Below are 13350 nucleotides of genomic sequence, written 5' to 3' on the forward strand. Positions count from 1 at the left end.
GCAGATCTTTTTTCTTTCCTTTTTTTTTTTTATCTTATTTCTAAAGTTATAGATCTAAGCCTAAATTAATTATACATGTATGTACATTATTTGGAAGCTGTGTTCTACAGTACTTTGTACATGCTGGGTCCTATTACTAACTGCAAAAAAAAAAAAAAATAACTACGTAAGGCAGATGTATGTATAGTGCCCTGTCTTTACCTCACCTGCGTCCTACAGCTGCGATGCCCGTGTGGGGCGAGCACCTTACCCTGGACTTGAAATGTGTTGGGATCTACAAAATGGATGGCTGGACTCCATGTCTTGCTGCACGGATGCCAACTGGTCGCATCCCAGGGCAAACCTCCGACACGCTCTGAGTGATCTGCTCTTGTCCAACACATACAGGGAGTAGCTTACACCCCTAGGAGCCGGGCGTGGGGCATGGAGGAAGGAGACCGGGGCTGGGCCACCAGCGAGGGCGTATTGCCCCCCTAACCACAACCGCGTCCGCCTCATCAATCCGAGTAACTGAGGGAGGGCAGGTCGATATTTTACACCTTGAAGATTCGTTTTCTGGTAATGCCAAAATTAAATATAAAGGAAGAACAAAGTAAGAAAGAGAGAGGAAAGTGACGGCGAGCCGGGGAAAGGCCGTGTGGGGCGGGGAGGGGCGGCCCAGCCAGGGGACTAGACTTTCGACTCGTTCTCTAGGTTCGCCACATCACCATTCCTTTCTGTCTGCTCCTCCGGGTTCTTCTCGTCCTCCGCCGTCTCCAGTTCTGCATGTTGGTTGAGTTTGCTGGACACTGACCAACTCAAGGGCAGCTCCGCCCTGCCCGCCAGCTCGGCCAGCTCCTTGGCACTCAGAGCCGGAGTGCTGGTCTCGTAGGTCTCGTGGAAGCTGTTGTAGTCGACCTCGTAGAACCCGTCCTCCAGGGTCAGCACGGGGGTGAAGCGGTACCCCCACAGGATCTCACTGGTGATGTAGGAGCTTCGGGCCTGGCACGTCATCCCTGCGGAGAGAAGAACGGGGCCTTAGTATGCGCGAGCATGGGGCTTGCGTGGCCGCGGGGCTGGGCGGGCTGCCCGGGTTGTGACCTGGGTGGGGCGTGGCACCCGGGCTGTGACCTGGGTGGGGTGCCACCGCTGAGGAGGTGTCGTTCGTGTCGTATGCACCGGGCCCGTGCTGGGGAGTCCAGGCCCCCAGTGGAGTGCTGGGGGTGGGGACGACATGAGCATTCTGGCCATGCACAAACACGAACGGGGAAGTGTGTGTGCACACGCGCACAGGTGCACACGCACCCAGGTGTACACTCAGGTGGCTTGTCTCGTCCACGTTTGGCTGTGGGGGAGCCCTGAGGTCATGCGTCTGACCTCCCACCGCTTTGCCCAAGTCCCTCTGGGGCCTGCATGATGCGGCTACAGAAGGAAGGGAGAGTTTGGCTTCTGGAACTGCACCTAAAATGCCCTCAGGCTGGAGGCCACAGGTCACTGTCACCCTCCCAGTGCCGTGCTGTGTGGCCGTGACTGGTCCCCAGATGAGGTTGAAAGGGATGCCCATCTGAGCTGTCACCTTCCTCAGGCCCGGTGGGGATAGTTCAGACTGTGCAGTAACGTAAGACTTTAAAGCCACCCCCACACCCCTTACCCATAAGAAGCCTTTTGTAATTTGCACAGACATGCCACACGGGCCCTTGGCAGCCTGGGAAACACAGGTGGCATTTCTTTTAAATGCGAAATGACAGAATGAGAGAAACTCCACCCACCTCCTTGGAAAAGAGAACTGGGTAACAGGCTCGGCATCAAATACGAGAATGCCGTTGGCGCATTTTTTCCCGAGGTCAAAAGTTCTCTTGGGACCCCTCAGAGGACATGGGGGCTTCACTCTCTCTTCCGTCGGGTGACTTCTCCTTTAACTGGGTGAGTCCAGTGCCCCCAGTACGCTCAGGGACCCATGAAAAACGTTAACTTCTTTTAAAATCAGAAGAAAACAATAAACTTGGGGTAGGAAAAAATGTTCATGCATTCATCCTTATACTAATTCCGTTATAAAATATCATTAAAAAGTTTTTTTAATGGAATCAGTAGCCCACGGAGGTACAAGTACCTAGGACTCAGGAACGTCCTCCTGCGCCCCCGTGTTCATTCATTCAGGAAAGCAGCCAGGCGGGCAGAATGTCGCTCGCTGGGGACAGCCCATACGACATATCAGGCCACTGCCGTGCTGAGTTCAGGTGCAGTAGGGGCAAGAAGACACCTGTGGGTGTTTACACAGAGGACTCGGAGCTACGCCACGTTCCCACAGCACTGTGCTTGCTCCCTGTGGCTGGAAGAAAAAAGTGGGAGCCAGGGACTCAAGCGATCGTCCCGAGTCGGCGGTCAGAGCCCGAGCCAGCACAGCCTTCGCTCCGGCCCCAAACCGAAGCGTTCCCCTGGCTGACCCGCAGGAGCACCGCCTGCAGTGGCTCGGAATCAGATATTCCTCCTGGGGCTTCTGGAAGTGAGGATGCTTGCTCACGTCCCCTCCTGATGAGGGCTCACGGGGACTCACACGCCAGGGGCCTTCTGAATGTCTGGTGGGGGCAGGGGACGAAGGAGGCTTGACGCCTCTAGGGCCTGAACTATATCTGTGGTGTCCTTGGCTCTGCGCTCTGTTTAATGGAGTTAAACAGAAATACGCAGTTGTGTCTCCCGTGTTTCGACTAAGCTGCTCGTGCATTTTTATTTCCTTGACAGTGAGTCAGAAGTTGGGTTTCAGTAGAGTAAGACGCTGCCCACAGAGCCACCTTGACTGCTTTCCGTGCGAATAACTGGGAAATTCCACCACTAAGAGTCAACTTAGAGGTGAGCAAGGCGGGACTGGGGAGGGCGACGTGGCGTGGAGGACTTGAGCCATGAGTGATGTTCCCCAAGTTTCTTCTTCCTTATCATTGTCAGCATCATCTTCCTCACCATCTTCATCACCATCTTCATGTAACGTTCCTAAGTAGTTGCTATAAGTTCTTTACTTTCTCTATGTCATTTAATCTTTGTAACGACCCCGTGGGTAGGTGAGATTATTCTATCCCAGTTGTATGGACGAGGAACCTGTGGGGCAGAGACGACCCTTGTCACATCCCTGTGGAATCTGGCCCCACAGTCCCAGGAGAAATGAGGAGATGCTGAGTGGCGCAGATGTCACTGCTGAGGCAAGGCCACCGGGGCAGGGGGGGGGATGGGCCCCTGGGAGTGGCCTCAGGTCCAGATGAGCCTTCGACTTTATGTTTGTGGGGGCTGTGTGATTTCCATAGCAGCTATCTGGCCTAAGTTAGTTCCCCAAAGCCCAAAGGTGTATGTGCGTGTGTGTGTCTTTAAAAAACTATTTCATTTCCTAATTTCTCCACCGATTGCGTCTCCGTTTGAATCTCCGGTTAATCTTTGAAGAATCTGACTTGCGGTGCGGAGAAACAGCCCGTGGTTTTGGTGGCCCTTTCGTCCCTGAGCAGGCTATGTGACAGGTAAGGAGGGGAGGGGGAGCGGGTGCGTGTTACGGGTGGAGAAGGCAAAGCCTGGTCCGCCTAAGAGCCAGGAACCCAAACAGAGGCACGGCTAAGGAGTCTGTAAGAGGCACTGAGCAAACACGAAGTCAGGCCCCGCGGGGCAGGGATTTTACAGGCAGATCCCTATTTTTAGACTCGCAGCAACGTTTTGTGCAGAATACCAATCCGATGAAAGCCATCTGCAAGAGAGAGAGCCCTCTGGAAGAAGCCAGAGGTGTTCACTCAGCAGACAGGTATCATATCAGCATTTCTGAGAATATGCCTCTAATAAGATAAATTGGGTACAAGGCGCCCTCCCCACTCTCAAATACTGTACCATTAATCTATATTGCCAGTATTCAGAAGCAAAGAATTGACCGTGGACTCTTTGCCTTTTTATTGCAAATGCCAGGCCATGTGGTGTGATGCTTCCTTTACTCCTTGTCCTCCTCAGTGAGAACGGCTCTGAGTTCGCCCTGAAACGAAGCGTGCTACCCTTGTGCGTGTCAGCCTTCAGCCTTCGTGCGGGAGAGCCACGCGGTGCCCAGGAAGCCGTGCAGCGTAACCTCTGCTGTAACATCACAGCGATTTTCATTCAGTAGGTCCGGCCGGTCGTTTAAATAACAACGCACCTCCCTTAGGCTCAGCTTAGAAATCTCTTGAGAAACAGTTTTGCTCCTTCTGTGACCCAAATATTGGAAGGCCGGTGAAGTTCACCTCTAGCTTTGCGAAACCAAATTGAAACGTGGATTTTTTTAATGTCTAAAAGAAGGCGTTCTGCATGTATACTCCTAATCCTATTCTCACCAAAGTAGTTGATAAAGTCACAAATTTAGTAGTGAGTTAAGTAATGAGCATAGTCAAGTCCAAGCTGGAGGGCGGTGGGGCCGGCTGGGGAGCCTTCCGGCTCGGGACGCCTTTAGCGGGGCCTTGAAGCATGGGCCCCAGGGTGCTTGGGGCTCGCAGGAGCTCCGTGGGTCTTGAAGTCTCCATCCATCATTCGCCAACAGGCTCTGGACTAAGGTGGTAGCATTTCGAAACAGACACTTCAAGAAAAGCCACATATGACATCTTGTGGCAACTGGTGGTGTCAGGGGGCCTAGGTCTCACGAATTGGCATCTGGACAGTTTTCTAGAAGGCCGAAGGTTAAGAGGAGGGTCTCGTGAAGGCAGCACAGTTGCTAGGGAGAAAGGGTCATTCACGCCTACGAAAGCGACTTTTAGTTCCCCAACCGAGATTCGTTTCTGCTTGTGAGATGTGCACGGGCAACGCCATTGTCTGGAGTAGCTGGGTGACGCGCGTGTGACAAGGGGGCGGACCGGGACCCTGCCCTCCCGGCTTTCCGTGAGGCCTGCGACTCTGATATTTTGGCAGTCAACGGAAGCGGAGAGCCTTAACTGAGACGTAAGTAGAGCTTAGGCCTGGCCTAGGCGTAGTTCGCTTCTATCACCTTTGTATAATCGTGTATGTTTTCATGCAGTTTGCACCTCGAGAGCCACGTGTGATCAGTTCGCAGAGTGACACAATCACCCTGTTCTCAGAGGACTGCTTTGCGCTCCTCCTGGTTCACGGCCTGTCGGAGCGGAACCCCTGAGAAAGACCAACACCGTCTGATCTCACTACACGTGGAATAGAGGACAAGCCAGTGGACTCACAGAAAAGGAGATCAGATTTGTGGGGAGGGGGAGGGGGGAATCGGAGGGAGGGAGTCAAAAGGCACGAACTCCCAGTCGTAATTTCAGTCATTAAGTGCTGGGATGTCACGCACGGCAGGATGACAGTGGGCGACGCTGCGTGTGGCACATTTGAAACTTGTCGAGAAAGGTTCTCACCTAAGAGCTTTTTTCTTTTTCTTTCGTATCTATCTGCGATGATGGATATTTCCTAAACCTATTGTGGTGCTCGTTTCACAGTATATGCAAGTCGGATCACGATGTTGTGCTCCTTACACACCGTGGTATGTCAGCGACATCCCAATACAACTGGAGAAAGAAAGGAAATGCTTCAAGCATGTTTGAAATCGCTCCTCACGTTAACGGCGTCCCTGCCAAGCAACCTCCAGACCCCATGTCCTCTCCTCGGAATCATTTCGGAAAGATTCGAAGGTGCCTTCCCACAGCGGGAGGAGACATGACGAAGTAGGCGTGAGAAGGATCGACTGCAGGAAAACAGGCGTTTTCTTTTGAAAAAGAAATCTTAAAGGTTTTTAAACCAAAAGCGACGGGTCTTTGAAAATACATAAGATCTTTACAGACTGACACGCAAATCCACTGCCAAGAAGGGAATACAATAGGGGCCATGTATTTGTAAAAGAAAAGGCATCTTCTTATGGGCTGTCTAATAAATCTGGTCTTAAGGTGACATATTGGACAAGTTTTGGAAAAGCGTAGTTTGCATCCTGCCTGTTTGGGAAGGTTTGGGTCTTGGTGACAGTGAATCCATTGAACCGTGTTCAGTAAGTGAACATTTGTCCAAACCATTACGCCATGGCTGCCGGGGCTGTTCAGGGATTGGGGAGCAGGCTGGCACTTGTCACCTCCCCAGGCATCTCTCCTCCTTGGGCAGTAGCTGCTAGGCCCAGAAACAATACATGGAGAGGCACCTAGCTGCCTTTTCTAGAGCTTGCTCATAAATCCGATCCTTCTTTACTATCAGAAGGATCTCAAGATGTCCACAGATCTAGTCATAACCTACAGCCTTTCTTGTGATCTGTTGGGATTTCCTGGTTTTTCAACTGACTGTGAGCAGTTAACGAAATCGGGGTAAATTCTGTTTACAGCTCTGTTAAGGAACCAGCACCCTTTCCTCGAATTTGGAATCTTTCCTGACCTGCCGAAAATTCGGTTTGGCTTGTGGAGTGCGAGGCCGGTCTGAATGAGCGTGTCCTCGTAAACGCGTGCGTGGTGCGTGACCAGAGAGCCTGCTCGAGTCGGCGTCTGCTATCGATCGGGAAGTATTGATTGACGGTAGAGATATCGACTCATCTCTGCCTTCCACACGGGTGGCGAAGCGTCACCGAGGAGGGTCTCACGCTTTAGATACAGGTTTTTTGATGTTGGACGAGAATCAAATGTTTACGAGGAGCAAAGGAAAACTGGGATGTGGCAAAGTAAACCCTCCCCCGTCTCCCCGGTGGGGGTCCAGGTTCTAGCCTGAGTGTTCGATTCGGGCAGTGACAGGAATGTCCGTCAGTCTGCAGTCACCACTCTGGCTTGTTCTCCTGGTGACACCACACTCCTGCAGCGTCACCGTTGACTTGGCCCTGCCTTTTAAGGCCAGGAGGAATGGAGTAATGACATTGCATTTCTCCGGGAACTCACCTCTGCTGTGTCCTCTCACTGTTCCTCTGGGAGGGAGGCCGGAATGTTCCAGCTGGTGTGCCAGGAGATGGTCAGCAGAGTGCCCGGGGTGGGGGTGGGGAGGGAACAGCAGGTACCGGGATGCGAGTCACGGTGTGTTTGCGATCGCCTCGGGCGGGTTGTACAGGAATGTACAGTGTTGTGTGTGCGGGTCAGGTAGAGGGGGGACAGACCCCTCCCCTGTCCCAGTGCGAGGGGACAAGTCATGCGTTAGATGCCATCATACATGAGTGTCCAGCACCGTGCGGAGCCCTTCCCACGTTCCTCGTCAGGGACACCATCTATTAAGCACAGTTGTCATTGTCCTTAGTGTGTCCTGAAGATGCTGGTCTGATTCTTCGTTTTCAGCTCACTTCTTTGGAGACTGTCTTTGGCTTGTCTTTCTAAGAGTGTCTTATGGGTGCAAAGAACTGGCTGAGGGGTGCGTATGTTATTGGGGTCCGGGTGGGCGGGGGAGCAGTGCTTCCTGGCTGTATTAACCGTGTCTTTTATTTCCTGTGTTCCGACGCTTGGACGTCCTTGGAGCGACCCTGCCCCCAGGGCCACCCCGTCCCTCTGGGTCGACAGTAACCGATTTCTTGTGAGAGTGATTTTCAAGTACGACCAACGGTCCAGAGCCCACCCCCCAGTCACCTCCTTCGTGGAGCTCTCGTGCTCCTGGGCCACCGTTCACCTGCCCTGGCCACTCCAGGGCAGGGCCTAGGAAACTAGGGACAGCTCCGACACCTGGAGTCCCCCGGAACTGCCCGGCCCGGGCCATCCTGGGCCTGCTTCCCTGCCTCGCCCATCCATCCCCGGACAGTCAAGCCTCCCGCCAGTCTCCCCGCATCCTTCTGCCTCGGACTGACCCTGGCGTTTCCCACATGGTCCCCTCCTCTCGGGAACTGCGATAAGAGCCTGGCTTCGCGGTGGCACTTGTCTCCTGGGCTGCTGGCCTGGCCGCACCTCACATTCTCTGTCGTCACGCTCTGGTCTGTGACAGTTAACAGCTGACCGGAGCCGGATGGCCATGGAAGGCAGGCTCCGTGGCTCGGTTTGCGTTGACGTAGCGTGAGGACGTAACCTCACACTGGGGCGCATGGTCCGAGCCAGCACAATGTGTCAGCTGTCACCGGTGTTATCTCAGTGTTCCGAGGCCACTTCTGCAGAGACCCTCTTCAGCCAGTCCTGAGGGGACATCAGGGGCTCTCGGGACCTCCGCTGCCTTTCTCAAACGCTTTCACAAGAATTCAAATGTTCCCCACAGGAGCTAGGACTTGGGGTTCAAGGCCGGAGGAGCCCAGAAGAGGGTTCGGAGGGTTTCCCCATGACATAGGGCTGCCGAGCTCAGGCTGCTCTGTCTGCTGAGTTGTGGGCCACAGTCTTGCAAGGAGCCGGACGCATAGCTCGGACCCCCAGAGCGGCCACCCGCTGGCCACGCTCTCAGAATGCTCCTCAGGAGAGCCGTGGGGGCCTGGCCTGTTACCTGGCAAGTCCTGGTGACACACATGGTGGCATCGACACTGGAGTTGCTAACCTTGGAGAACAGTCCAGGGCAGCGGGAGGAGGTCATTTTGCTAATGTCTAGATGGGAGGATGGAATCATTTTAGCTTCGGGGAGGAGGATGTGATGCCTTTTCCCGTCTGGCATCCATCTCCGGGTTCCACTCGCTTTTCAATCTTATTCCACAGACTCGAAATCCATTATAATGACCTACTCCTCGATAGAAGTTATTGAGGAACGTGGAATGAGAAATCGATGGCGATGGAAAGAGGAATTTTTTTTTTTGTAAGTCGCGAAAGCCCTCTGCAACGATGCCGTGACGACATCCGTGTAAAGACTTCATTGGCGTGGGAGAGATGGCTATTCAGGACAAAGATGGCATTTATCTATCGTGTCTCGGGGATGGCTGTCCTGGGACACAGAACTTTCAGTGTGAAAACCAGAGCAGGATGGAGATGGTGGGTCACCTGAGTTTCCGGAGAAGGCGAGAGGGGACGAGGCCCACAGCAGAGGGGCAGGAGCTGACTCCTGCAGGAGGGCGGACGGGGAGGGCGGGCAGAGGGAGGAGGGTGGTGGGTTTGTTTTGGGGGGGATGGAAGGGTGCCCATCGGATGTGCTCAATTTCCTTTATGAAGGAAGAGATGATAAGGTCGTTTGCTGAGGGAGGATGAACGGAGAAAGTTCGAAATGCATCTCGTGGAGCCGGAGAGAGCAAGGTGACCAGAGAAATACAGCTGAGCTGCTGGGCGGTGTCTTTCCCGTGATCGTCTTGAAAGCCGGTGAGGTGCCGGGTGGGGATTTGAACCCAGATCCGGTGGCCGTCCAAGTTCATCGCACCTGCTGGACCGGACTTGAGTGCTGAGACTCATTTTTGTAACTTGGACGTTCTCTCTTAAAACGAGCCTCCTGTTCCTGTACACGTTTACGGATTACTTTATTAACACCCGGAGCATACTTGCTGCGGACGTGGCCGGGGGGCGGGGGACATAGCCGTCCACAGCGAGGGCCCAGTGAGTGATTCCGCAGCCGCCGCCGCATGACCGAGGTTCATTTTAGACATTCAGCGGAAAATAGAAGAGACATCAGAGCTTCGTGAGCGCAAGGCGGGAAGGCGCCGTGATTAAATGAAGAGACGGCAGCTCGTGGCCCCCGAGGACAGGCGTGACGTCGCCGTTTTGGCTGGAAACCGAGGCCCCGTGGCAAAGCCTCGGCGTGCGTGAGGTGTCTGCGTGGCTGCCCCGCCGCTTGAGATCGGTGCAGGATGTCTGCGAGGCTTTCCGTCTGCCGAAACGGTGCAGCGCGCGGGCAGAAGCCATACTGATGTGCAACTTTCCGATGGTTTCAAAACCCTGCGGACGTGGGCGGTGCTGGCAGAGATTTTTGGTTTTTGTTTTCTGATATTCGCTTGTCTGCAGAATGGATGGGAAGAGAAAACGTACCCGGATCCTGTGTCTGTTCACAGGTGTGCCAGGCGATGAGGACCCCAGAGGCAGGACTGATCGGAGGGGAAGGGATGCTGAGGCCAGAACATTCTGTGTACTGCAGAATCCGCTGCGCCTGAGGGGAAGGGACCTCACAGGCCACCCACACTCCTCCCATGGCAGATGGGGAAACAGAGGCAGTGACCGGGGAGAGCAAGGTGACAGGAGAAACAGAGCTGAGTTTCGGGGTGCTGTCTTTCCCGTGATCGTCTCGAAAGCTGGTGAAGGGCTGGCTGGGTGGGGACCACTGGGGCAGTGACCGCTTGCCCCAGTCCAGCTGGCTAGTGGCAGATCTTGGGGGCTCATCTAGACTCTCAGAATTCCCAGGCTGGTCTTCTTCTTTCCATTCTGCCCCCCCAAACATTAAAAATCTGTTTAGAAATGTTGGCTCCCACGTTTCAAAACGCGGACTCCCGTTTGCGCTCCCCGAATGAGTAACGCCTTTGCAGGGTCTGCATTATCAGGAAAGCGAGTTGGGAATACTCTGAACTCGTTTTCAAACTAGATGTGTTTTCACCAAGTTCCCCGGGCCGCAAAGGCTTCATTGCTTTGTAAGGGCTAAACTCGGTTAGAATGCAGGGCACAGAGTTCCCAGGGCCCCTGCTGGAGCTCAGGGGAGAGTTCCAGGCAGCGTCTGGTTTTTGTTTTATTCCAGCTACCCTGGAAATTGCAGCACAATCGGATCGCACTGTTCCACAAACAGAGTCTGTAATTGCGAGGTCGCATTCCTGATGGTGAACTTGGCACCAGCTAAGACATGGACGTGAGCCAAAAAGGTGGACCCAGACGGGCAGAGCAGCCTCAGGGAGTGAGCCCAGCTCTCGGGATGCCCTTCCCGGCAACGAAACCCTTGTTCTAAGTGGGGCGGGGGACAGTGGCCACCCCCTCACACATGGGGCAGGTCCTTTGTGACTCCCGGTGCCGGTGATGCTCTATGCACTTTTGAGGATGAACGGGTAGGTCTGAGATGTGGCTGAGACGATGGGGCTGGAGAAAGGGAAGCATGAAACGAAGTCACCCAGAGGGGCGGGAGAGCCTGCGCTCAGCAGCACCAGTGCCTGGACACGCGCGCTGGGCACAGGGGGACTGTCGCGGGTATGGAAGGGCAGGGGAGGCCCGACGGACAGGAAGAGAGAGGAGGAATGGAGGGCCAGTTTGCTGTGGGAACCGTGGTGAGGGACGCTGGGGCAGGCCACAACCCCCGGCCTCCAGAGGCTGCTCTGCGGCGCTCTAGGCATGTGATTTATCCCGAGGGGGTGGGGCGGTTGGGCATAGTGTCACCTGCAGAGCTTCATCAGGCTACCATCAGGTAGCCTTTCCCACACACGTCTGCCCGGGCACACACCCACAGTCTCTTTCCCCCTTTTCTTTCACAATTGGTCCCCTTGCCCTGGACCGAAAAAGGGCCACATTCCACCAGCATCGATGCCCCAGAACGCAAGGGCCGCTGAGGCTGCAGACGAAGGGGCAATGAGAATGGTCAGTCCCAGCGACATCCTTGTAATCGGGGTGCCACGTGCCCCCGGTGGCCTTCCAGGCGCCCGCTGTCTTCACCCACTGCCTCGAGCGGGAAGCGCCAGAATATCCGGGGTTGGGAGAAGGCGCTGTGAGTGCCCACTGGTGCCCTCTCTGCTCGTGCACTGGCCTCAGATACGGACGGGGCTGTAAGTGGACTGCACGTGGGAAAGACGTGTGTGGGAAAGGCTACCTGATGGCGAGTCTCAGGCTGGTCCTTTTGCATGATTTTAAGGACGAGATGATGAAAATGTCCACATCTAGCAGATCATTATTATTATTTTTTTTGCCAAGAAGTAACATGCCTAAGAGGTAAGTTATTATTTTAGAGTTTCCTCGACATTTTATCAGGCTTATCGGGTAACGTTTTTATTATCTTTTCTTAAAATGTTATTAAATACCCTACTTAACTTCTCCCCATTCGATGTCTCCTTGAAAAAGGCCTATTGAAATTGATAATATTTCTGTTTTTCAAAAAGAAAAGGAAAATATCATGCTAAAAGAGATGCTTTCAACTAGAATAACTGATTTAATTAATAGCTATTTGAGATGTCTTGACAAAGCCCCCTTTTGTATAATTCCTTGAAATTGAGCATGTGATTGACTCTACTGACTAGAGGCAAATCATTTTGTCAATTGGTTCCTGACGATTTGTTTTCAACAAAAATGAAACAGGACCTAAGTCATTTATCAGCTTATAGATCATTTAAAATAATATTTGATAATTAATCAACATGTGATTTTTAAAACAGCTCCAAAGAAGATCAAGGAACCGAGTGACAGGCTCTATCAATACTCATTTTCTCTTTTATATATTTATAGGAACAATTTTCATTACTTATGGCTAAACTAATAAGAATTAGAATAGAAATAACGCTGAACCGTGTCTCAGGATACCAGTGTTTAACATTAATCTATGGCTGCCTGTAAAAAATAAAACTTCACCTGTGACCTGAAGAGATGTATTTCTCATAAAAATTTGCTATTTTTACTTAATAATGACCAAAATTTGATCATTCGTGTTCTACTTATGTCGTAATTATAACTATTTAGAAAAAAACAATTTAGTCCTTACAGCCTTATGGTCATAGGAATTTTTTTAAAATGTAAGTTTACAAATGTATTCTTACATATGTATTTCTATGTTGCAAAGAAATCTGACAGTGTGATCAAAAAAAGATTTTGATACATAAAAATGTAATGCCTTAGGATAAAATTCTGTGACGGAGACAAAATGAAAATATAAGTTCAAGAGAAAAAGGGACACTGAAAATTCAGAATTTCAAAGTAAAGCTTGTTTTGTGTTTTTTAAATGGATGATGATGAGTACTGAATTTCAAGGTATTTATATTCCATGGGATATATTTAAATGAATTATGCGATCATTAAATACTTAATGTAAATGTTTACGGTGTCAAAAAGTCATGTGCAGTTAAACTCATGATAATTTTAGATGTCAGATTAAAAATATGAGAAGCCTAGTAGTTTGACAAAAATTGTAGAGTATGTGAGCAAAAAAGGAAGACCACTGTCTTGAAGCTCTCGACACATTCTCTAGGAAAAAGACGAGGAGGGTCATACCGAGTTCTAGAAATATCCAGCTACATCCTGTTTGTAAGAGGCATTCCTAAAACAGAAGGGCACGGAAGTTTTGAAGAAAAATAATAGGAAGAGATCTATCGGGTCATAGTAACCCAAAGGACACTTGTGTAGCTGTATTGATATGGGACAAAGTGGATTAAGGCGAAAGGTATTGCAGGCGATGAAAGGGTCACTATGTAACGAGAAAAGGTTCGCCCCATCGGAAGGTGTAAAAGTGCTGGTGGTTGCGTGAATGTGAGCACCCCCCTCTCCCCCGAGGTAAGACACCCCTGCGGTCAGGAGGGGTGTCGTGATGGCCGTGCCCTGCTCCTCCTCCAGGGAACGGCTCCTCGAGCTCCTCCAGCTCCTCCGTCCTCTCTCCTGGGGCCACAGCCCTCATTTCCCAGGCACGGGATCCATCTCCCAACCT

General features: G+C 52.1%; 1 protein-coding gene across 1 annotated transcript in view; it reads right to left on the reverse strand.

Annotated features, from left to right (window-relative positions):
* Positions 1–648: 648 nt before the first annotated feature.
* The window catches only part of KCNJ6 (potassium inwardly rectifying channel subfamily J member 6), a 137893-nt gene continuing 125191 nt past the window's right edge, over positions 649–13350 (reverse strand). Inside the window, exon 3 of the mRNA XM_039857689.1 lies at positions 649–995. Coding sequence (XP_039713623.1) covers positions 670–995 — 326 coding nt within the window. The 3' untranslated portion in view covers positions 649–669. The remainder of the gene's footprint in view (positions 996–13350) is intronic.

This window comes from Pteropus medius, unplaced genomic scaffold (assembly GCF_902729225.1).
Source record: "Pteropus medius unplaced genomic scaffold, Ma_sr-lr_union100, whole genome shotgun sequence".
Lineage (NCBI taxonomy): Eukaryota > Metazoa > Chordata > Mammalia > Chiroptera > Pteropodidae > Pteropus > Pteropus medius.